This window comes from Tenebrio molitor, chromosome 3 (assembly GCF_963966145.1).
Source record: "Tenebrio molitor chromosome 3, icTenMoli1.1, whole genome shotgun sequence".
Taxonomy (NCBI): domain Eukaryota; kingdom Metazoa; phylum Arthropoda; class Insecta; order Coleoptera; family Tenebrionidae; genus Tenebrio; species Tenebrio molitor.
Window position 1 is genome coordinate 2,812,548 of NC_091048.1, and position 26,057 is coordinate 2,838,604.

The window sequence follows — 26,057 nt, forward strand, 5'->3', positions numbered from 1 at the left end:
AATTAACTCCTCGCAAAATATTTAACACATCAGGAAGATGGAAAATCTCTCTTTGATTGCTGTTACCGACGACAATTATGTCTTTATTCCTTCTAAGCTTCTTCTTCTCCGATTTACAAACATCAATAAAATGCGACAAGCTCTGTCAAAAATGCAAAAATTATTAAACACGAAAAAATATGTCGTTCAAAACTTCGTTTCACGAAATTAAAAATCTTCTCGGATCATTCCTCCAATTTGTGTTAATTAGGTAATTTATGGAGACCAAGTAAGTTTTAAAAATCAAAAATAATTCGTAAAAACGAAAAAATTAAATCCACTTCTTTCCATAATAATGCAAGCCCCTTGATTTTAGGCAACCAAGTAATCACATCACTTTACTTTTAGGATAGTATAATTACGATAATGCATTGTAAGTGCATATTTTAGGGGCAATCACGATTTAAGGTGTAGTATCATTGAGTATTTAAGAAAATGCTTTAAGAAAAAAAAAACCGAAAAAAATTCTTTGACAGAAGCGCGTACAGCGATTGATTTTTGTGTGTAGTATTTAAGGATTCAGCATGGGTCCCCGGAGTATCCGGAGATTAACTGCAGATTTGCGAATTTGAGGGATACTTGTTGGTATTCCGGCGTCGGTGCAGCGTCGCGGCGGTCCGGTAATAAACGAAGACAAATGTTCCTCGCGAGTCAATAGACCGAACCGCCCCAATAGCGCTGCAACCCTGTTTACACTGTTGTAATATTTTTTTTGGTCGGCGCTGCTCTCCCCTTGTCCGGCCAAATCCTTTTGATTTCCTCGAATTTCAGCTTTCACGCGTTAATTAAATTTAAACGCGCGTTTAAAATAATGCTAAAGTTGTTTTTCATAACGCAATAAGCCCTGACAGTTCGTCCGTTCCCACACGCGAAAATAAAATAAATTAAATCAATCAGAGACAAAGGGTTGGAATTACGTTCGGCGGCGGGGGTGGAAAAACGAAAATGAAGCGCACACACACACGCTCACGGACGACGGGGAAAAATAAAAAAGCGAAATATATTTTCAATGTCTCGTATCAATTTAATTATAACGAACATGCAGCTTGTTTAAATGAATTTGCAATTGATGTGTGAAACCGAAGCCATGTGTTTAATTAAAAAATCCTTTGTTTTTAAGTTTAATAAGCACTCCAGTGACTAAACACGCCCCGTATTGAACTGCTATAGAACTCGCACGAATAATTCTAAATACAATTGGGAACGATGAATAAATAATTCAACTTTCATCTGAGTGGGGCCCTTCATTTATCCGCCCGTCCATTTTTATTTTCAGATTTCCCACACCGCAGGGGTGGAGGTAAAAAAAATATATTCCGCGTACGTGCACGGACCGCTTCTTTTGCCAACATCCCAATCAATTTTTAACGAAATTTTAATTGATGCTCCAAGTGGCAATTAATAAAAAATTACGCATCCCCAATACCACGTGAACTCGCACGAAAAATAAACCCCTTCCAAATCAACGATAATATTTGACGTACGCTCGCCTCGCTCTGTTCAGACGGAGAAGAGGCGGCCTGGGGCTCTGGGGGGTGTTGATTAATCCCCTTTGCCATCTTGCTTCAATTTAAAAGCAATCGTTTTTGCGGAGGATTTTTGTTTCCGCGAAATTATCACCGTTTACCGAAAATTTTCTTTTTACACCACCATTTAAAAAAAGCGGGTTTGTAATCGATATTTACTAATTATTTTTTCGTATTAAGTTTATTTTATCATGTTGCTAGAAATATGTAAACAATTTGTGCACGAAGCACTTTTACGCGCTCGTGCCTGTAAACTTTCCATTTGGAAAACAATATACATAAATATGTAAAATAAAAAAGAACCCTTCGTGGAGTTCACAATAAAGTAAAAATCACCATAAAAAATTCTAAAGAACCTTTTCCAAATTTAAAATTTTGGAATATGAAAGAGACAAATAATGATTTAATTATTTTAATAATTAATTATTTTTAATAAATAATAATCCGCTACAGAGGAACATAAATACAGCCAACTTTCTCAGTCAGAGCTTCAGAGTGAGCACACTTGCCGTTGCCAAGTTTCAGTTTTACATTATCCTGGCTGATTGCGTCTCATTTTACCAGTTTTTGAAAAATGGACTCCGCTAGTGAGAAATCATTCCCCAAGAGATCGTCGAGAGGATAAAGCGGCATGATTGGATTTATTACCAAAAAATCTAGAGAGAAGTGATTTATTCAAATGTGTGGCGGACGTAAATGCCAAACAAATCACACAAGATGTCATTTGGGTTTATTTTTCGAGCAAAAGCGTTAAAATAATATTCCTCGTTAAGAACAACAGTTTCAATAATTATTGTGATTTTCTTGATAAATGTTGTGTCATTCCTCCTTAAGGAGTAATAGTTATTACACAACGAATAAATTGCTATTACACGCGAGTAGAATACAGTACTTTTTCTGCAACGTACCGTTCCTTCATCAAAAGTCATTTACTACTTCTTTTAAATAATCAACGCATACAGACTCGCGAAATATAACATTTGAAAATAGTTAAACATAGTGTGCTGTGCCATAACAACTTAATAGTCTACGTGATGAGTTGTAAATTCAAGTTTGCGATTGGTCGTAACCCGTAGAGTTATGGGTCATTACTCACGGCCGTGGCTAATGAATATCATTATTTAACAGTTAGCGCATATATAATGAATATATTATTTAATGGGTTAGAATGAAATATTCTTTACTTCCTAGGAAGAGATAACACAACAACGTAATTTTTACTGAGACACTGGGAAAAATATTCTGCACTGAATATGGTTTTATAATAAAATCATATTACATATTTGTAAATTTTGAAATGAGATTAGCGACTAATTATTATAGTTAATTAAGAATTTTGTGGTTTTTTAAAAAAGTTTTTTAGTTAATTTGTGTTTTTCTTAATTGTAAAAAAATAAAAACAAGATTTTTAGAACTGGATTTTTTTTTTAATTGCCCTTATTGAAAAAATATACATGGTAAATTCCCACAACTTGATTAATTTATTTAGACTAGAAGAAAATGAGATGTTGGCATTACTAATGTTTCAAATGTAATATGTATTGTACATAAAGTTGTGTAACGACCCATTTATTGTTAAAATTGGCATAAAACTAAAACATAATATTAGCTTAGTTAAATAAATTCCATGTCACATTATGCCACTGTAAAACGTGTAAAAGCTTTTTTAACTTGCTAATTAACGATTTAATTTTACAAAACAATTATCAGTTTCACATAGCTTTATTGACACAGTGAAACAAAACAAATTTTTGGAAACACTATACAAAAATATTGTGCCGAAATATTCACGGGTGTTTTCAAAGAGTTACAAAAATTGAAAAACGTTTAAGAACACTACAGTTACTTAATGGAGTAATACACTGGCGTGGTCTTCATGTGATTTTCGGGACATGATTTGCTAATGGTTAGAGGGTCCGCGTTAAGAAGTATGGTGTAGCTCAATGCACGCAGCCGAAATTTCCATCCATTCTTAAAGCAGTAAAATTCAAATTTCCCTGACAAAACTTAAATTTGGCGAGGCAGTCTAAATCAGGCTTTTCATGACGTCGCTACGAACTATCACGTGAACACCTCGTGACTACTCTACTGGTTCGCCGCGCCAACTATAGTTATCGAAGATGGTACAGCATTTAAAAATTTTTTTTTTGTTAAAAATGTATTCTTTAATTAAAGCACAAACTCACCGTGACTGAAAATGTTGCCATAAAATGAGAAAAAACTGCAACATAATTTGTTTATAGTTGTAGATTGCCAAAAATTCTGGCAGTTAAATTTGTCACCAGAGACCGGTCTTCTACAATTCATGATCATTAATTAAAACTAAATTATAATCGACAGGTTTTGTTGGAAACTCATCCTAACATCCTCATTCGAATTGAAATGGTCAAATGGCAAATGTTACCATATTTTTACTAAAAGCTTTGACGCCATTAGCATTTTAAATTTAAACAATTCATGAAATTTAACATCAAAATACTATTTTAAGTAATCGTAATTTCGATTTTCCGCCAAAGGTGTATTATTTAAATTCTGTTAAATAAATGCCGTGCAAAATTTAGGGGAAAAATTTTACATTTTTCATAGAAAAACCTGTCAGAAAAAGCTATTGTATGAAAAGTGCAATTAATTATTTGTGAATTTTACATCACCCTGAGCAGGAAATATAATTTATTTGCGTTTAGTTTATTTATTATAGATGCGTGTAATAAATGAATATCGACGAGAAAAATGGGATTTTAAATAAGTGATCACTAATTCAACTTAATTTGTTTCAATGTATTCCTGGCTCAGCATTAAATAGTTATTGCGTTGAATTTTATATTATTTGTGTGGCTGGATGTACAGTTGAACAGATGAGGAAATAAAATGAGTGGTAAATATCGACTAAAAGGTTTCTCTAAACGAGTTAGGCGAATTTTTTATACTTATAAAATGGACAATATAGCTGAAAAACGCCATTTTAAATATTAAATGTTATTTTTCTTTACACTGAAATACATATAGTTTTGAATAAAGTAAATATTTAATTGTTGCATTGCTCCTTGCATTGTACAGTTTAGACATTATAACACTGAAAATAGTTAGCAAAGAGGGGAATTGAATCACTAGTGAGGAAATAATATTTTCTCACTAGTAAGCAAAGTGAATGTTTTGAGAGTTTGTGGATGGAGGGCGCCAAATATGTTGTACTGAAAGTTTTTTGAATCTATTTTTAAAGTACTTTCTAAATATTAGTAACTAAAGCTTGTCTTATTTTTGACTTATTTAAAATTGTAACCTGTTATGTATTTAGATTTCGATTGACGAAAAAGCGTGAAATTGCTTGGGGTAAACTTCTGGGAAAATTCATGCTAAATGCATTGTGTTGGTATCACTGATTAAACTAAAATCAGTAAACCAATCACAAACACGCAACGCCTAACAACATAACCTCATTTGTTTCGAATTTTGTTGATCCACATTTTGTTGTGAAAAACTGTTTTCGTGAGTTCCCTGTTGGGCTAATTTTGTAGAAGTTATTGTTTAATCACAGTTATGAAAAATAGTGATGCAGTTATTATTCACTCGGATGATTTCACCACTCGCCTACGGCTCGTGTTGGAATTTTCATCCTTTTGAATAGTAGCCATCATTATACGCTCATTGAAGAATGTATGTACTAATTTACAGTGTTATGACAGTCTTTTATACTTTTTTAAATATCATTCTCTACCTAAATTGCAAATTTCAAGGACACTTTGTAGCTTTTCAGCTTTGGGATAAAAAGATATCCCAAATAATCAATCCTGTGTGAAATTTTCTCTCGAATACAAAACAGTTTCTGTAACTATAAACGCTAAAATCATATTTACAGTTTATTGTAATTGGCGTAAAATAATGCAGTAAAGTAAAATGTACTCACTTAAGAAAAGCCATTAACAACGTTTGCATTTACCGAGTTCAATCGATTTATTGCTTCTTATAATAACTTGGATCCTTGTAAAGACTACAGCGTAAAGAAAACAAAGTTTTAGCAAAAATTATAGTTTTCTGTTAACATTAAAACAGTTGTTTTGTCTGCAAACCACTGAAATCAGATCTTACGTTGATTTTATTCTTTTTTAATTTCTATTAAGCAACAGAATATCCATAGACATCTTTTTCATTTGATCCATTAATCATTAACACAATATTCCACTTTTTTATGAAGATCTTCATATTAAAAAAATCAATAAATTGAGTATCACTGAATAAAAAGCATAATTATACATATAAGGATACAGCAAGAAGGAATCCCCGCATTTATCTAACAAGTGTCTTCGAGCCTTTGTATTCTCTAAAAATGTTTTTTTCTTCAAATGTCAGTAAAATATGACATTATACTGCTGGATTGATAATGCTTAAAGTGTCATTTCATTGCCATCGCATCTGACGAGCGGCAGATAAAGTTATTATGTCCGCTTATGAGCGACAGATAATAACATATACTATTTTTTCTTCAAACCTTCATAACAAATTATTTAAGACATGTTAAGAAACCAGATAGTAATTTCAAATGATTTAGCTAGTTTACTTTACAGCCGCTCATCAGCGGAGATAATAACTTCACGGACGCCCTCAGCGGAGATAATAACTTCACGGACGCTCCTCAGCGAAGATAATAATTTCACGGACGCTGTTCAGCTCGTTCGATGCCATGACAATGAAGTGACACTTTAGCATTATCAATGCAGCAGCGCAATGTCATATTTTACGGACGTTTGAAGAAAAAATAAATTAGCTAAATCATTTGATATTTTTAACTCAAATTTTAAGAAATTCTCTGCCCGTGAAAAGATACTTTCAGTTCGTGGAGAGTAAAAGAAAAAACTTCAGCTTGACATTCGTAAAAAATCACAATTTATTTATAAATATTCATCGAACATTAATAAAACCGGTTTCAGATTTTTCTTTAATCGCCAGAGCTATTCTTAACATGGAACATCATTTTAACGTTTCCATTTGTTTCAAAACTAAGCCAAAATGACATTTGCTGTAATTCTTTGACACTTTCTTCCATCAACCTCATTTGCATTTTTCATATCTTACTTCTCCCTAGATTTTCTTGCTGATAAATTCAAGCCTCTTCTAGAAGAAAATAAAATGTTTACAAAACGCAACTCTGGTAAGGGCAAGTGTGCTTACTCTGCTGGTCTAATTTTGAGAAAATTTAATTGTTAAGAATTTTTCAAAAAAATAATAAGAAGGTGGCAGAAAAAACATATTCACACCTCTGGAGTATGTCATTTCGGCCCTCGAGAGATTTCTTATCTTCAACCCCTCCAATAATAGAAAAATAACACTTTTCAGTAAGAACAGTTAGTTCTGTTGGTTGCTTTGATGTTTTTGATATCTTTTGGTGTCTTTTATAATGTAGACAAATCGGACCAGTAGAAACAATAAATGTTGAATTAGAGTAGTAAAGAAGAGGCGGGGTTGGAGGCGGTTAAGTGGGCCAGCAGGTATACCCCGCGCCTATTTGCAATTAGCCATCCGATTTCCATTTTTAGATTTTTGAATAAAATATTAAGCGACCAACGACCGTAGTCCGCGGCGTTGGCAATTTTCCGTTCGATTTTTCATCCGCTGCTGGTTTTTTACATTTCGTCATTGTTCCCCATTGTGTTAGCATTGTAGAGAAAAGGGATGAAATTTAGCGGACGCATAACAAATAGCCGATCCGGAGGAAAACACGGGCCGCAATGCAGGCAACATCAAAAATTGTATTAGTGCATTTTTCCCGGGGAAGGTTACATTGAATAATTAAACAGGACTTCCAATTTGATTTGCATATTTTCACGCGAGACTCGTTAGTCATTACTCATTAGCGGCTGAGTGACAGTGACCGCCGGTGCCGCCACCCTCTGCCCCTTCGGACGCACCGGCCAACTGTCACCCCGCGGACAAAAAAAAACTAAAAAACAAATGATTGGTGGATTGGTTTCCGGTCGGCCATGTTTAGCGGACTGGAATTTTTATTAGTGATTTTTTACAGGGGCTGGGGCGGCTTCGCTGCGACGGCCGGACTATTTCCAAAAATAATCCTCTCAAATTTTTAAGAACTTTTTTGGCGCGCTAGACGCTACAACACAGCACGTGGGCCAGAAATTAACTATTCAAATTACCAATTTAGATTCCACAACAAATCTTCTGCTGAAGATCATCAAAAGAAAACAACAGTGGAACAAAACTTTACTGAATTAATTTGTTGTAAATATTCTAAAGTTTTTGGATTGGTGGGTGTCTATTTGGGATTGTTCTTCACTTTTTCTTTCTTAAATTATTTGAGTGCGGTGGACACTGGCGGAGCCTCCCCGACCGCAAGGACTCCAAGGAACGAAAATTCTTGCATCATACTTGAATGTGAAATTTTCCACCTCCAATACACGGTGTAACTGTACTCGACTAAAGATGTTATTACTGGTTGCCTAAACACACGGGGCTACACCAAATTCCATCGTTTCAATTGATTACAATTTTATTGGAGGGCATCACAAACTAGAACAAATGTATTGTTTTCACTGAACGTTCGACAAAAATTCAATTAGATTCAAATCTAGACTTTTGAGTGAGCGATTTATCTAGGTCTTTGGATTTGCTGCTGGTAGAAAAATAAACCGTTACACGTAGTAGTAATAACGATTATAATTATTATGATGCGCCTAGATCGTTTGAATGACAAGGAGGCCGACGATAAATCTGTAATCAGGAGAGTTGTAGTCTTGTCAGTATGAATGCACGTGTTGACAAAGCCTGTGGAAGGGCGGTTGACAACAGACAGCCGCCCGCCGGTGGCCGAGGCTTTGAGAGATAGATCTGGAATATGAAATGTGTGTTCTGTTCTATAATTGAATTGGCCAGAATGTTTAATACGAACTGCCTGCATAATGTGAAGGGTTGCTAATGTTTATTCATCGAGCAGCGTGTGCTCCACACTCTCTACACTTCTACTTCTCTCTACTTACGAACAGGGGCTTATCTTTATGCTAATTAGCAAGGCGTCTCGATGCCAGAGCCGTCCGTGTTATTTCAATCGCTGCCACCGATACCGCCGCCGACGCGTTGATTATCGCTTACTTTATTTCGTCGGACGCGGAGGTAGCGCCGCTTCTAGGTGATGATGCAGCTCTTAACGCATATCTTTTACTGGATCTTTCACTTACTTTGTATTGATCGAGAAATGAAAATTGATGACAATAATTCGATCAGCGTGATTAAGCAATATCGTACTCGGTCAGTGCTTGAATGGGTTGACCCGGGGAAAACCGCGCTCCGTTGCCTCTATTTTTATTTTAGTAATAATCCTATTAAAATGACGTTTACTTTAAAGGCCGGCGTTAAAAGCAACTGCCGCGAAATTGAATTTCGCGGCCTGTTTTAGGTACGCGAAGTGCTCGTTTCGCGTACGGTTGCACAAAAAGATACTTATTGCGTAGCTCCTGTTTGGCATTCTGAACCTTTTCACCTTCAAGAAACCAAAACCATGTTAGGTAGTTTTTATTCCTATTTCCAAATCCATGATGTTAAATTATCTTATTTGCAACGCAACAATTTTACTCCAATTATCGTTACAACTAATTAAATAATTGCCGGGTTCATAAATTGTTTACTAATTGATAATTTTCGAATAACAGACTTCATTGAAAAATAATATGTTTGGAATTAATGATAATTTAGTACCGGTAATCGTTGTGCAACTAATATAAACACATCGTGTAATAATTTAAACAAATAATTATACAAATTGCTACTTCACTTGAGCGGTATCACGCAGGGGTGGTATTTAGACCTCTGCGTCACATCACGTGTACAGATTTTCCCCCAATTAAAATATTTCAAATATGTTGCAGCTGGACCGTGGATAATTCGTGTTTTTTGCGAATTTTAAATGTATTTTGATTTGAACGAAAATATTTAGTATTCGTCAAACAGGCATATTAATAATGAGCTGGGTCTGATTTTTGTAAAAAAAACTGGAAATGCAGCAAATAAAGCACAGATATAAAAGCAATGCACTTAGGAAAATCAATAATTAAAGCGCCGTGTGTGTTTACGATACCGAAAAATGCATCAATCAAGACCCGTTGGAATATTCGTTTCGAAGCGTTTTATTTCGGGACTGTCCCCGCCGTCATTATTATAATGGCGGCGATTCTGCAGTTGGTTTTTTCTTGACCGTATAATGGAAAGAAAACAAGAGACAATGAATATCGACTGTGATGACTGGCATCACGCACGGAAGCAACGAACCTTTTAAATAAACGTAGATTTGTCTCGAGCTACGTAAATATTAATTACGACCGATCAAAAACATTGTCCGTTGTATTATTCGAATGCGAAAAATAAACGGATGTAATGATAACAAATGGACGTGTGTCTCCGCACATGGCCATTTTTCAAGTAGGCATTGTCCTGCGGGCGGCGAATCTCATTATCCTGGGGAATACAGCGCTCCTGCCAGCGAAATATATTTTTAATTGATCGCCGCCGTCGGTTTTTTCATTTGTGCGCCGAAGGCGGTGTTGTGGTGAGGTGACCGACAGGTGGCAGTGTGGACGTCACGTGACTAAGGTTCTCGATGATAAATAAATAAGGTAACGACAACTCATTGTTCATTTTTGACACTCCAAATTAAAAGAGAGAAATGCCGTGAGTGTGACAAAGACAGAAATACACAATTTTTAGGGATTTTTGTGACTTGAAATTTTACCTGTCAAACAGAATAACTTAACATTACGCCAAATTAAGTGAGATGGAAATATTGGTGGCAACCGTTGTTACCTTTTATAATCGAGAACCTTACACGTGACGCCGGGTGTGACCGAGCGCTGCCGAAAGCCAACCGACGACTTAACGTAACGTAGGCGCGTCGTGTAAAACCACCTTTATTGTTGCGTTTGTGCTGTTGACCCAGTGATGGGCATTAGAGTATAAGTCAGCTAATTACGCCATAAAAAGCAGTCTCGACGAATTTTTTCGGAGCGCTTTCTTCGTTAATTCGTTGAGCTAGACGATGATGATTCTAGTCTGGCCTCCGGACATTTAAATTACATATTTAAATAGTTGTTTAGTCCAATTGCGCATATTAATTGTGTACATTTGACGTCATTTAACCAGTGTCTGCTTCAACGTTGACGATAATTATCGGACGGGAGTTAGCTGGACTCGGATTGGGGACAAAATTACATCGGCGGGTTGTGAATTATGCATTTGAGGCCGCGATTAAGAGGAGATTTATTATTGCAAGAAAATGTAATTGTAGAATTGTAGAGCTGGATTTAAGAAAAACACAATACATATTCGAAAATTGTAAAACTAGAAAAATTCTTGATAAAAAAGACATAACGTGGATTAAAAATGTACCTAATTTTTTTTTTTGTTATTGGCACCTACAATATCGGGTATTCATTTAAATTTCTCCTCAAAGTTCGCGTTGAAGAGTCGATTGTGAACGCACCACTCGTCAATCTGCAGAGTTAAAGACAAACAACGCAAAAAGTGCGTTCACAAACGACTTTCAACGCCACCGATAGGTGGTGCTAAAAAGGCGAATGATACAGGTGATTGGTAAAAGTGGTTTTGAGTCAAAAGGCAACACTATCTCTTGAAAAAAAAAATACAGGTTTATTGTAAATTTGCCGCCTCTTCTGAATCTGTAAATTTGACATTTGATAGTTCATGCTTGTCACTTTGCTGTTTTTATTATTTATTATCAGTGTACAGGTGTTCTGTTCTAAGAATGAAAAGAGTTTTTTCGACAGATCTAACACTGTACTTACTTTAATAATTAGTATTGGCTTTCTTAGTTTAGGAAAGTTTTGCCCTGCAACTTTAGAAAATATTTTTAAGTAACGTTTTGGTAACCTATATTAGAGATACAATCAACAAATTCATTCTGGCGAGAAGTGTAAAGGAGTGTAAAGAAAAATCAACTGGAAGGTTTTCAGAATCTGAAAAAGCTGTTGAGGATTATCTAAAGAAATGACTAAAGCCTAACCCAAAAACATTCATATTTTAAACACTAGGTAATTGTTTAAATATCAGTTTAAAGAATACAGGAAGAAATTATACGTTACTGTCACATTATCAATCTAGCAAGAGATTTTTAAAAATAAGTGAATAAAAATAGTCAAATGTCACATAGCAGTTACTGTGGCGAGCAAAGAAAAACTGGTCGTCAAAATTATGCTTTGATGCAATGGAAAATGCTCTGTTGTAAAACGGTCTTAAATATCATAACCTATCATCATATTGTATGACATTAATTGACAATGATTAATGTTTTTTTTGACATTTTGTTGACGTGGGCATAATCAGGCAGGGAAATTTTTTAATTTGTGACAATCTAACCAAATTTTGAAATGACATTGACGACCAGAATTTTTTGCTCGCGACAACACATTCTTTCTTTTAAAACAATACAGTTGTTTTTGTGGTGGTTTTGCAATTTTTTAATAAGATTTTAATCAATTGTACATACGAAATTTGTTGTGCGGTTTGATTTTAATTAGGTATTTGTTACTTTATATTGCCTAATCTCAAAGCCCCTTGTTTTTAGGCAGCCAAGTAATCACATGAATATACCTTTTGGATACTCGAAGAAGCGACAGTGATTAGGGACAAACATTTTTATTCCTTCTGAGCTTCAATGTACCTACTTTGTTTATTGATTTACCTGTCGTCAATTGAGAATAGATGAAAGAAAATCAGACGGAGCTAAATCGGGCGAATAAGACAGACATGGAACAAGCATATTTTTTTTCAAGTACTCTTCTATCATCGTTTGATCTTTTGAAAGATAATCAGCCAACGGTATCCCCTTTACATCTCTTTACAAAATTAAAATCAAAATTGTTTCTGCAAACGAAACTTTGATAGATAAGAACCATAATGCTTCCATTGTTTGTCTCTTGATTTTTTTTAATGGGAAGTTATTTATTATAATTTATGAATAACATTATATAAAGATACTGACGGATTTGAGCTCATATAGGTGAAATGATTGTGTCTTTGGAACATACATACTCAAATTGCTAGATGCCATGTTTAACGTTTTACAAATAAGGGATCAAAATAGTTTCATTTAATTTAAAATTTAAAATGACATTTTCTTCTCTATGTAAGGTTATAAATAAGAAGAAATATTGGAAGAAATCAAAGTTAGACAATAACTTTAGAAATAGGCCTATTTGTCTGTTTTTTCATCGTTTGAATACATGATAAAAAATTTTTATTATCTCAGACTCTAAAATGATTGACACTGATGCCACCATGGATTATAAATTATAAATTATTTAAAATTAAATCTAGGTGCTGTTTTAAACTGTATTTTGTGTTGCATAACATTAAATTTTCGCGGGAACTCTACGGTCAATAACCGTGTATAATTAAAATAAGAACTTCGTTGTTTAGTTTAAAGTAAATTTTAGTTCTAGAGCTCGTATAAATTAATTTAAGTGAAGATTAATTTTGAACGTTGCCAGTAAAATTCACATAAATTACTGTACAGATTCTTGCATCTCACTGTGTACAATAAACAATTGGTTTTTTATTTTTCATATATTCATCTTTTCCTAAAATTGACCTCCACCAGGTCCGATGCTTGTCCTTTGATTTCTAATGTGATGAAATCTGATCTGATCCTTCATATAAAAAATTCTTATCGGCAAACAGAATTTTTAATTGTCGGCATCAAACACTCAGGGGTATCAACCAGTCGATATTTTTTACATTTACGATATTATAGCTGCTCAAAGTGTATTTTTAAACTCACCATGTTGTCAAAAAAAAAAAAATTTGGACAAACAAAATTGATAATATGGTTTTGATATCAAACTAATCATAATTCTGTTTAGCTGATTTCAAAAGCGATTTCTACTGAAATCTTCTTATTTGAGGCATATAAGGTAAATTTTCCTCTTTTTCCTTTTTCCTGCATCTGTTGTTGACAGTTAGGACGTCCTTTTCTTTTGATAATAATTATTCTTGTGTGACTCAATCTACGGATCGATTTTTGCTTTTCACATTCAAGTGATTTCCTAAATGTGCTTCTTCCTGCGATATATTTATCTTACATTGGAATTACATAATTCAACTCATCACTTAATCAATTTTATCTTATTTTGTTATCATCTCTTTAGCAAATAATGTTACTTATGCATTATCTGCCACTAAGATATAAAATTATCAAAGAAGTATAGAATTTACAAGATTGCTTTATTTCATGAATCCTACAAGAATCTGTTCAGTGGAAAATCACAAATTTCAACACATGCATGAAGAAAGAATTCATTTTATTTTTAATACAAAAACAACACTACCTGCACGATTATTTTTTAAACGGTATTTTTTAAGTAATATTTAGACAATTTTTTCCGATACATATTTGTTTCCACTTATCCAGATTTATTAATTTCCAACATATCAAAACCTGTACCGAGAACATATTTTCTTTACTCGGCGGATTTGCGCACTCGCTTCGCTCGTGCGCCAAATTTTCCTTCTCGTAAAAAAAAGTATTACTTTATTCACTTGTTACATAAATAACTACTTAATAAATTTTATTTATAAGTTATTTCATTATTATATCCAGATTATACAGGGTATTTCACGAGTGATAAGAGCCCGCCGGAATTGAAAATGCAACCCACAATACATTGCTAAAAAAGAGTTGGATATCCAGCTTTTTTTGGGAAACGTATTGTGGGTTGCATTTTCAATTCCGTCGGGCTCATTATCCCCTGTATTAATTGTATTAAATTTAATTTATTAATTTGTAATTCATATTTAACATCTACCCACAATTACTCTATTCATCAAGCAACAACAGTCGAGAACAGTTTCAACAAAATGTTGCAACAGTTTATTCCAGTAAAGAAAAATCTAATAAACACACGGCTTCCTCACTCCTTTTGACCTCTTTCTATATTCTAACCTAAAAACAAAATGATACAAAGAAGGAACTGAGGCGAAAAATAGATATCATATTGGTATCTCTTAACATTCCTGTTCTGATTTGTTCTTGAAGAGCACCTTATTGTTGCGAACTGATATCTTCGAAATACAGAGTATTTCACGAGTGATAATGACCCCGGTGGAACTGAAAATGCAACCCACAATACATTGCTCAAAAAGAGCTGGGTATTTTATTTCAATATCCAGCTTTTTTTGGAAATGTATTGTAAATGTATATGTGTAAATAGTTCTGTGAGAAAAGATGTCTCTAGTTTTTCCTTGTGCATTTGATGTAATCTTGCAAGTTTTGGAAAAAAAAACAGAGAGCTTGCTCGAGCTGTTGCAGTAACATTCCTGTTGACAATTTTTTTCAATTTTGCGATATCCATCGAGCATCGTTTTCTGTTCGTTATCGATTGCACGTGTACTGTCCTTTTTTTGAAATCCTCCCCGCCACTCTGGAAGGACGGCGTTGCAAACCCTCGCCTCGTATATCGCGTCGACGTGTGTGTGTGTCTCGGTCTACGTAAATATTAATTACGACCGATCAAAAACATTGTCCGCTATATTTGAATGCGCAAAATAAACGAATGTAACGATAATAAACGGATATGCCATTTTTCAAGCGCATTGTCTGCATTTTCCGTCCGTCCGTAGGTTTACTCATTACGACGGACCCCTTTTAAGCCCATATTGATTATTCTGTCTGTTGTATTTAATTAGAACAGAATTAGACGCTATTTGTCCAGCTGTAATTTACAATTGCGTTATCCTTGCCAATCATGTATAATTTACAATCTGGACCTTGCCAGGGATGATTAAACATTTAGCAGCTCAGAATTAATTAGTTCGTCAGATATTTGGTTTCGATTGGTTCTAAAATATTTAGCCCGGATTGAATTATACACCCGGTGGAGACCGACTGCAACTTCGCCCCCGACGACTCGGTCAATTTATGCAGTCGAGGGGGGCCAGACCCGGTCCAGCTTCTTGCACCGTAACGCTCCACATAAGTCTATTGATTAAACTGTCCGCCGAGCTAAATTAGAACAGAATTAGACGTCGTTTGGTAGCGACTACAATTTGCGATCACGTGATTCTCAATCATCTTTATCCGTCAGCGTGTATGCATAATCTCTGGATCAACAGCCGCGTAAATAATGCTAATGCACGACGAGGGCCGGCAAAATATATTCCTACATAATACAGGAGTGGGCTGTTTGAGGAGGGAAGTCCCGTTCCACAACCCCGACTAACTTGGCTCTCTAACAAATAAATGCTAACCTCAAGCAGTACGATTAATTATTAATGGATACACCCATAACTGGCTTTCGAGGTCCTGGCCCGCTCTCGGAACGCCAACGTGTTTACACTTGCGGTGTCAAATCGCCCAGGACTTTATCCTTTCGTTTTTAGTCCGACGCTTTTCGAAAGGGAGCTTAAGCTTGACGCTGGATCGAATCCGACGTCTCCGACAAGCTCGTTTTGTGCGCTCCAGAATACGGTCCAATCTGGAGATTCTCTTCATTTAAATGATACTACGGTGAAAGTACGAAATCGCATACTGTCCCTAGTAATTCTACACGTTCGCCGAAAAGAACAGTAGTCCAAATGAGATCAAACTCACTTAACCCACTTTCACTAGTGGTTTTATAGAATCACTGCCGTTAGTTAAACTATGTAGAAGTATAGATTTGAACTTTTGTGCACTCGTAGAACTTCATAAGGTACTTCTTTTCGGGTACTTAACTCAACTGTAAGTTGTACTCAGCCGACTGCGATCTCGCGAATAGAACCAATTCTCCATACTTTGCCTCGTCTTAGAGATATCGAAATAAGTTATCAGAAAAAGTTGTTCAGAATCCAATTTTGATTCCAGGCACCAAATTTCAATCCAAAATTTCGATTTTGATTTCTTCGTAAATTTTCAGTAATTTCAGTTATTTTTCAGACTCATTTTGTGTTCCAATCTGTTTCAGTTTTTTCGAATATTGACCAAATACTTGATTACTTCTGTTTTATTTGTTTTCGTGTCATTCTTCAAATCTGAAAATCAAAAATACAACTTATTTTGAAAAATCAAACCGGGAGTTTTACATTTAAACTCGGTAAGTGGAGTCAAAATTAGATTCTGGACAACTTTTTCTGATAACTTCTTTCGATATCTCCCACACAAAGCTCATTATGGAGTACAGCTCATGAAGCTCTGTCTAAGTGGGACACTTTGTATAAAAAGACAAAAAATTGTGAAGTTCTGAGTGTCATAATTCATTGTCTTATTCCAACAAATAAGCTGTATTATGTTCTTTTTCATAATATGTACTTTATTATTATCCACGTGTACATACTTAGTTTTTGGTTCATTCTGTATTTTATTTTTAGTCTTTTGGTGTTTACTCGTTTTACAACAAAATTTATTGTAGCTGATGTCAATCTTCCTAATTATTACAGTTACTAATATGTTACCGTGATTTTGTAGAATAACTAGTGATTTTCCACATTACCTAGGAAATATAGAAATTCACTATGCTTTTATACAACATTTCTTACTGTCACACATTTGATCGATTTGATCATTGGTAATTCCATATAGTCACTACTTACTTGTATTAACACAACGTTATTTCAAAAATAAAAATATTATTTATAAATAGCAGTTTTTTTTATTTGTACATTTTTTAATCACCAGTGACTTGTTGGCAAAAGATAGAGTTAAACATTACCGCCATTTTGCATGAAATGCAATTCTTGTACTTTTACAGCTGAATATGAAATTGTTGTCATTTGTCTATTTGGGGTCCGAGAGCAGACCCCTGTGGAACGCCGTTCTTCTCCCCGTTGAGACTTTTCCGCTCTTTCACGTTTCCACCCTTCCTACTTAAAAATTTGTATTCTATAATTGGCTCTTTGTCAACACGTACATTTTGTTTTGTCAAACAGTTTATTGACGCACCAATAAATTAATTGACCGGGCGGCGTTACGTTTTAACTTGGAATAAATTCATTGGAAGCGGACTCGATGGATAAAAGCGCAAACTGCCATTTTCCGAACGTGTCAAAATCGAAATCGTACGTTGTCAAGACCGAAAAGAATCGGGCGTGCTAATGGGGTCGGAGTGTTGCACAACGATCTTTTTTAATGAGTTGTAATTATGAGGTGGAGAGGTTTTTCGTTTCTTAAAAGTGTTCGCCTTATTTAGATATTAATTATTTCTTTATGGCAAAGATCGGCGATTATGAGTAGGTGAAGGTTCACAAAATTGAGAGTGGCCATTGACAAAGTGGCTTTTGTGAGATGTAATTATGCTCATAAGTTATCTACTTATAGAAACTGTTACCATGGTTGTGTGGATACTTAAGGCTATTGGAAATTGATTGATTTTAATCAGTCAGTTGTGGCGTGTGTGTTACTCGTTATCTATAACATATTAAGTAGTTTGCACTAGCCTCTGGTGGATGTTACTTCAACTGTTCTCACGCTTGGGACACACAATCAAAAATAAACTAAAAATTATACAAACCGATTTACGATTTTACAAATTAAATGTGTTCATATTTTTGGCGGTAAAAATGTGACAGCTGTCATTTGAAATGTCACTCTGAAATTGGCATTGCCAAAACTTGAGTAAAATAATAATGAAACGAATACCTGTCGTGTGGGGTGCCTCCATTATTAAGTTCTCCCAAGAACCCATCCAAGCCTCCACTAGGTGGGAGTTTTGAAAGTGCATAAAATTTTCATGGGTTCCAACATTGTCAAGTTAAACAAGAGCGATAGATCTGTCAGTCGACGAGGGCCCAATCTAAAAACCCACTTCCCACCCTCAGCCCTCGGGTTATTTCCTAGCCTCGTCTATATCCACCCCGCCGCGCCGCCCCTCCCATCAGCGAGGAATCGGACTTCGCAGCCCCCATTGTATGATTGAAGCCGTGCACGCGCTGCCCTGTCCGAATGTGCTCTCAACCCTTCGGAGCGAGGGCGGCAGACGCAGGGATGGGGCACATTAATATTGCGAAATGAAGCTCATTTGCATTTAAATAAGGTACTCGGCGTGAGGGGGGTGCGGCGAGAGGGGCACTAATTACACTAACTACACAAAGAGCTCTCGCCTCGCCGGCCGCTGTCCGATCCCTCCGACGCCCCCGCCCCAACCCGTGCCCTTATTATGCCGGGGACGGCGACTATTCCCTGCTTGCTTGATTATCATTATACTAGAATAGATTATACTCGGACGAATATATTACGGCGGTTTGGGTTCGGAAAGGACCGCCGCTCGCCAAACTTCGCCCCCCTTATTAAGGACGAGAAAAATCCACCGCGCTAACCCTTTCCTCTGTTCTTTTTCCGCAGGAGAGTGACTGCGAGAGCAGCGTCGGCTCGCCAGAGCCGGCTTCGGGGGTCGACGGCACCACCGATTTGACGCTGGGGACCAAGGCCATGCACGGCAGGCTGGAGGAGGCGATGGCCGCCGACTCCAAGATGTCGCCCAACGTCTCGGCGGCGGCTCACCTCAACGGAAGTAAGACCTCCACGATTATTATCTACTCCAAACGCGTATCCAGAAACCGAAAGCGACTCGTAGATTCATTCGCACGATTTTAACCCTTCAAACCCAAGCTGCTAGGAGCTATTACGTCACAAATTTTATCGAGAACTTATCGGACAGCCTTCGTCAAAAGCATCGCTCCAAAATTAATTTCCACTTTTCTAAAAATCTTCCAGAGAAACCTTAAGAACGATTTACACACACACAAATATTTCTTGGGTTACCAACTCTTACCTCGTGATTTTATTTCCGCGAATCCAATTTGGCATTGCTGCAACAACAATTTACTTCATAATAACGTGCAAAACATTTCTTTATTTTTGTGATGAGGCGTGGTTTCATCTTTCCGTAACGATAATGTTATTGAGGTATCATTGCATCCAGTTACAAAGACTCGTTTTTGGGCTATAAAACAACTAGCTGATGCGGAACCCACAGACGGCTATTTCCTACAAGATTGAGCTAATGCTCACACGGCACAAACAATTGTTCAGAATACTTCTTCTTCTTTGTAGCCAATTGATAAATGTGGGAGCGCAGCCAAGCCGATCACCTGACTTGACACCTCTTGATTTTTTTTGTTCACCCAAAAAACCTAACAAGTAATTGTTTTTTAACGTTCTACTAATTTGGAAGAAAGTTGTAATTACAGTCTTGAAGTATCGCCACAACCTAGGAAAGAACTGTAGAAATAATATCTTCTGGTTAGGAAATAACAGATTACCGCTGTCGACTAGTTAAAAATTAAATACAAATTAGTCGATAGCGTGTGAATCCTCCACTAGCTAATTAGACAAGCTGTATTGCACGAAGCTCGATCATTTGTGAATTCTGAGTACTTTATAGCCTTCTCTCTGTATTTAGAGTAAAATTATGAGTTGCCAGCCGAAACGTGAAAAAGCGAGAATTTTTTTATGTTCCAGGAAATCTTGCTCATTATGTTATTGGTAGCAGAATTCAGGGTAAATAATTATTTCGCAATTATTTTGGTAATCACTTCATACGCATTATCGCGCAGGTAATTTCACAGTGAACGCTCTTGTCATTGCAAGTGTGGGTAAAATGTAAATGTTTCAACCGTTGCGTATGCGACGCGAATTTTTTTGTAGATGTTTGAGCGATGTAATGTTTCAGTGGCGGGCCTGGTGACGCTGCAGAACCTCCAGAACTTGGCATCCCTGCAGCAGAGTCTTCCTCAAGTGGCCTCGCTGGCGGCCGGCCTGCAGAACATGGCCGGCCTGACTGGAAACCCAGCAGTGAACGCACCACTTAACCTCAGCGTCAGTGCTTCAGGTACTAATTCCAAATCCTTTGTTATTGTTATGCAAATCTAACGTTCCCTCTAACGTCTATCCAAGAATTTAATTACGTAATAACAATGGAAATAAGCCTCCTTTTAATTAGTCTTATTCATACGCATCCCCATTGTGGCCGTTTCGTGATACAGCTCGAATTTATCGCTAATCGATTAATAATAATTTCGCAGTGGCCACCCCCAGGACAAGTCAGTCAGGAAGCAACACAGAAGCCACCCTCAACCCGTCTCAGTCGACGGGGTCAACGCTGCCGCCTCCGCCCAACCCCCTCTTGTCTTCGCAACAGCCGGCACCGATGCCGCAGTTCATCCTGGCCTCTGGACAACTCGTCCAAGGCATCCAAGGGGCTCAACTGCTCATACCCACGTCACAAGGTGACACGAGTCGAATTTGTGTAAACTAGTCGATGATCGGCGTCTTAAAACGTCCAGTTCGAGACGTCTTTGACGTTTAACAAATTAGGTTCTTTCTAAAAAGAGAAAAATATGAAGAGAATTTTTGCAAATCGTTAAATTTTTGCAGTTCAAATTAACAACATAAAAATTGTACATTGTAACAAACACTGAAGATAAAATAAAATTTGAATCACTTTAAGGAATAGTAATTTATGCAACGAGTGCGTAAAGTAGTACTTTTTTCCACGAGGAAGGAAGTCCTCTGTATCTATTCCAAAATATTTATAATATTCTCCTTATTATCTTTCAACAATTCCATTATATGTTCCTAATGTTGCATTTTTCTATCTAAACATCTTAAGCTATTCTATCGGATATTCTATTCACAAGTTAAGGTAGTTACCTACGTCATTAATGACGTCAAAGTTATACCATCCGAATAGACCTGAATTGACTATACCTAACAGTTCGGAATAAACGTTTATGGAAAAGAAAACACGTTGGTAACATTGTGCAACGTTGCCAGATCCAGTTCCATTTGTCAACTTTCTGTATTTGTTTAGAATTTATATAATATTCTCTTCCAAAGAGTTCCAATTCAGGGGCACATTCAGACAACGCTGTTTTGCTATAACGTCATTATAAGCGATGACGTAATCACCTTAACTCTTTTAACCAAAAATATAATGCAGGGTGTCTCAGCTAAGACTTTCGAGATTAATAACTCAGTTATTTTCCAGCGGATTTTTGTGAAATTTAAAATGCAGATATTTTAGACGGTGAAGAATAAAATCTCATTAATGCAATCACCCAAGTCTTAAAAACGTAATTTTTAGATGTCTTTTTAAAATGTTGAATCACTTAAGATTTATATCAAAAATTGATCGTCAATAAAAAATGCTGTAGGGAAAAACTCGTCCTTGAAAGACGTCTGGTTTGCAAGAAAAAAGCAAAAAACTGTGTTAAACGTGGCTGCAAATGCAAAAACGTAGACGCGTATGAAACAAACACGCAATTTTGCAGAATTTTGATCATCCCTTTTCGGAGAAGCGCAGGTGACATATTTGACGTTTATCTTGCTAACCTTACAAACACTTACAAAGTTAAAGACAACATTTGGACGTAATTTATTATACTGGATGCTTTAATTCTTTCATAAAGGACTAAAACACGATCGGGATATTTTAGCAAGGTAATTTAGTTCACGTACGATTCCTGTGTCTTCAAATAAATTGACGACTGTCTTAACCTTACATTTTGTAAAGCCTACATTTGGATAGTTTTACGACACTCTCCATAGGCATTTTTTTTCCTTTTTCAACAATATTGAAATTTCTGCCGCTGTAGTCTATTTTTAGAGTATTTTCAATAAATTTTCACAATTTGACATTTCTAATAAAGCGCGCCCAATTTTGACAGACTTTAAAGGTGTCCAAAATTTTTAACGACAAAATCTAATCTTTTCGTTGAATCATTCAAGTGATTTACTTAATTCTTTGTGTAGACCCCTATTTTTTAATGTTTAACAATCTAATAATTTTCATAATTTTCGATAAAGGAAACATGTGTTAAAATTACATCTTTTAACTTGAGGTAATTTTATTATTACTAACTGAACCTTCCCGGTCTAAGATATCTGCATTTTAAATTTCATAAAAATCCGTTGGCAAATAACCGAGATATTAGCCTCGAAAGTCTTAGCTGAGACTAGTGATGGATAAATGACCGGTCATTTATTTTTGGTCAAAGTTGACCGGTTCTTGATCGGTCAATTACCAGTCATTATTGGTCAAAAAGTAGGAACCAGTTAAACATCACAAAATGATTCTTTCAATGTCAAGGATTATTTTAATACCAAATAATGGTTCTAAATTCTTTAAAATAATTAATTCTTCTAAATTTTTTATAAGATTTATTGATCGATAAATTATTATTGTTCTAAAATTGTGTAAGTGAGGTTAAGTTTGAATTGTTTGAAGTTATACTTTGTTTTTTCTTTAACATATTTGCTTGAATTTGAACTTTTTGTTAATTTAAACCGCTTTAAAACACAACTCTGTGTGTGTATTTTCAGTTTTTTAGTTTCTTTTAAAATACTTAAGCATTCGTTTAGAATTTAAAAAAGTAGGTAAATATCTTATGAAAATATATTTTATGTCATGTTAAGAACACACAAAAACGATTGAAAAACAAAAACCACTTCTTCCTAATAGGTAAAAAGCTTAATCGTTTTCCACAATGATCTTTATTAAAGTTTTAGATGTTTCATTGTCATAATTTACCTACTTATTTATTGTCATAATCGATTTCTTCATTGTCAGCAGCTACGTAAATGAAATCAGACAACCCAACATAACCTCATCTCATCAGTCAAACAGTCATCATATCCTATAATCATCAACATTATAAGCGGGAAATTTAAATTTTAAAAATGACTGGTCAAATACGTCAGGTCATTGACAATTATTGACCGGTCAAATGGGTCATTGACTAAGTCAATTACCGGACCTCACAACACTAGCTGAGACATTCTGTATATTGTAAAAACGTTTTAAATGTGGATTATCAAACTCAAGGTCGCTTAAAACTTATGATTGAACTGTACGTTAGTGAGAAATCTGTCATATAGTCCAATTTTTACCCTTTTGAAGTGACGTCACGATTTCCTTCCTCGCTTTCTCTTTATTGAAACGACAGAAACAGAAAAAAAAACAAAAAAAAGGCACGTTTATTTATTGATGGTCACTTTGAGGTTATTTTATGCTCCTGTCAATTTGACAATTTTTAATTTCTTTCACTTATTACATTGATTACAAACATAACCTTTCGAAGCAATTGTCAACAAATTTGACACATTTATAGTTATTTATGATCAATTCAAAATTGTTTCTGATCCTAGCTCAAACATAGTACGTAAAGTTACTAGATAATGACGTCATCGCAAAAGGGTAAAAATTAGACTATAAATTCCAAATATCGCGCGTTCAAATGAAATCCTCGGCTGAAAAGGCGATGGAAACCGTCAAATGTTGTGCTTTTTTAAAGCGTAGATTAATTGGAGCATGTTGACAGCTAACCTAAAATTTAGAGCCAAAAAATTCTTTCTTTGCAATTTTTTACATTAAAAATAGAATATCTTAACGATTCCTATTCTCGAAGTAAATAGCTAAGGGCCCTTTGCTGAAAACAAACATGATCAATTGTGTCCCGATTAAACATAAACGGCGGGAAATTCAAACTTTACATTGTTCTAAACGGTTTAATTTTTCCAACGTGTTCTCAGCCCAGGATTTTATTTGAACAAGCGATACCTAGTTACTTTGCCTGGTAGCCCCCAATCCACATCTATAACGTTCTGACTATAGTCACAAGGACGCTTAAAACTAAACATGATTCATTTTCAAGCAACCAGTTATTTTGCGAGAACCCAAAGTAATAAAAATAACAATTAGAGAAATTCTTGCATGGCGGTTATTGTTGGCGGCGATGAAAACTATTAACTTGGAACAATTTATTTTCCGGTGTGAAAATATTTTAATTTCCACATCTAACCAGTTTACTTCATCGGCAACAACCGCGCATTCCATCGAATTCGCATCGACAACAATTTGAGAATTGATTTTTCGATTTCAGGTTTAGCGACTCAGACAATCTTGACAATTCCGGTTAATCATGTAAATAGTTCCGATCAGATGGTTAATTTAGCCTTAAATAATGGACAGGTGGTTACGACGTCTCTAGCCAACCTCCAGGCGATGGCGCAAACGAACCTTCTCAACAACACCACAAACGCCGGTGAGTTCAGATCCACACAAGGAAGCGTTTTAGCTAAATTAGATTATTTGGTCTTTACATTAAGGTCTTATTACTATTTCGTCATTATGGAAACTGGCGATTGCGAAGGAAACTCGCTCACAGAAGCTGATTACAAGCGGGCTAAAACACGTCCACTCCAAGAGAATTATATCTGAAAAAAAATGTTTTCAACAAATAGTGTGAAATGGAAGTAAGATACTAAATGAAATTAAAATTTAAATAAACCTCCAATTTTATTTACAAGTTCGAGTATATACTGTAACAAAAGCGGTGTTACTATACCTCCTTGGGGCACGCCACTTTCCACAATGTCCCAACTTGGCATTCTTCATTCTTTTTTTTTTGCAGTACCCACGACAAACGGCAGCATCGGCCCGGGCCTCCTCAACCCAGCCTCTCTGTCGCACCTCCTGTCCAACGGCTCGCCGCAGCAGCTCCTCCAAACGATGCCCCAGATGCTGAGCAACCCGCACACGACGAACCCCGCGCCCTTGCTGAACCCGCTGGCGCAACCTCTTCTCTCCACGGCGCCGACGTTACTCACGACTCCGACGTCCCAGTCGACGCCGCCCCACAGAAACCCCATGATCACGAGCAGCTACGCGGACTCGAAGCTGCACCACCAACAGTCGATATCGCGGAACCCGTCGCCGCCCAACGTCAGTCCCATGAACCGGATGTCGAGCACAAACGGAGAGATCACCATCACCACGTCGGCGGGACCAGTACCTAGTCAGAACCTGAAGAGGTCGCCGTCGTCGCTGTCGCCGAATTGTACGGACAGCTCGACTGCGGATCTGTTGGTCGACTCGCCAAGTAGGTGTACCACAGGGGTGCTGTGCGGGCCTCTGTTGTTTTGCCATTTTTTTCTCGAGACTTTTATACGAAATTACTTTGTTATTTTTGGTAAGCTCTTAGAAACAGTCGCTAAGTTCTAATTATTGTCGTGAGTTAGCCCAAGCGTTGCTGACTCCATCAGCGAACTGCCAAAGTGCAGGTGCTGCTCATCGCACAATCTATAGAAGGGATCTTCTGTCATCCCAATCGCGTTGAGGTGCTTCTTGGAATAGTAGAAGTTCCTCCATGTTTTTCTTAGGCGGGTTCTCAACCGACTGCTTCTGTCCAGAAACACTCCTCCAACAGTCCCGGTGCTTCTTTGCCACTAGGTCCTTTACCACTTCCCACGGTCTTGTACGGTATCCTTCAAGTGGATTCTGATCCTATTAGACCCCTTTTTTGTTAGATGACTTTCCCTTTAATTTTCTTCTCTGTCCTGGATACTCCAGATTCTCTCTTTTGTGTGTTCTGCCAGTATTACGAGTGTGTCAAGGCATTTGGCACTTGGCTGTGGGTGCCAAGGTGGATCCTCCTACTCCTAGAGTTCCTCCGCAGTACAAGCTGTACCCCATCCCCCGTTCGTTAAGTTCTAAACGAACGTCTTTA

General features: G+C 36.4%; 1 protein-coding gene across 8 annotated transcripts in view; it reads left to right on the forward strand.

Annotated features, from left to right (window-relative positions):
- Positions 1–26,057, forward strand: part of pdm3 (pou domain motif 3) — a 189,258-nt gene that overhangs the window by 155,763 nt on the left and 7,438 nt on the right. For 6 of the 8 annotated variants that reach the window (XM_069041023.1, XM_069041021.1, XM_069041025.1 and 3 more), the window contains exons 3-7: positions 18,892–19,060; positions 20,222–20,380; positions 20,574–20,777; positions 24,432–24,593; positions 24,963–25,430. In XM_069041023.1, the coding sequence (XP_068897124.1) occupies positions 18,892–19,060; positions 20,222–20,380; positions 20,574–20,777; positions 24,432–24,593; positions 24,963–25,430 (1,162 nt within the window). Of the gene's footprint in view, positions 1–18,134; positions 18,251–18,891; positions 19,061–20,221; positions 20,381–20,573; positions 20,778–24,431; positions 24,594–24,962; positions 25,431–26,057 lie in introns of those variants that run through there. The other 2 variants (XM_069041028.1, XM_069041029.1) reach the window with 2 other exon arrangements.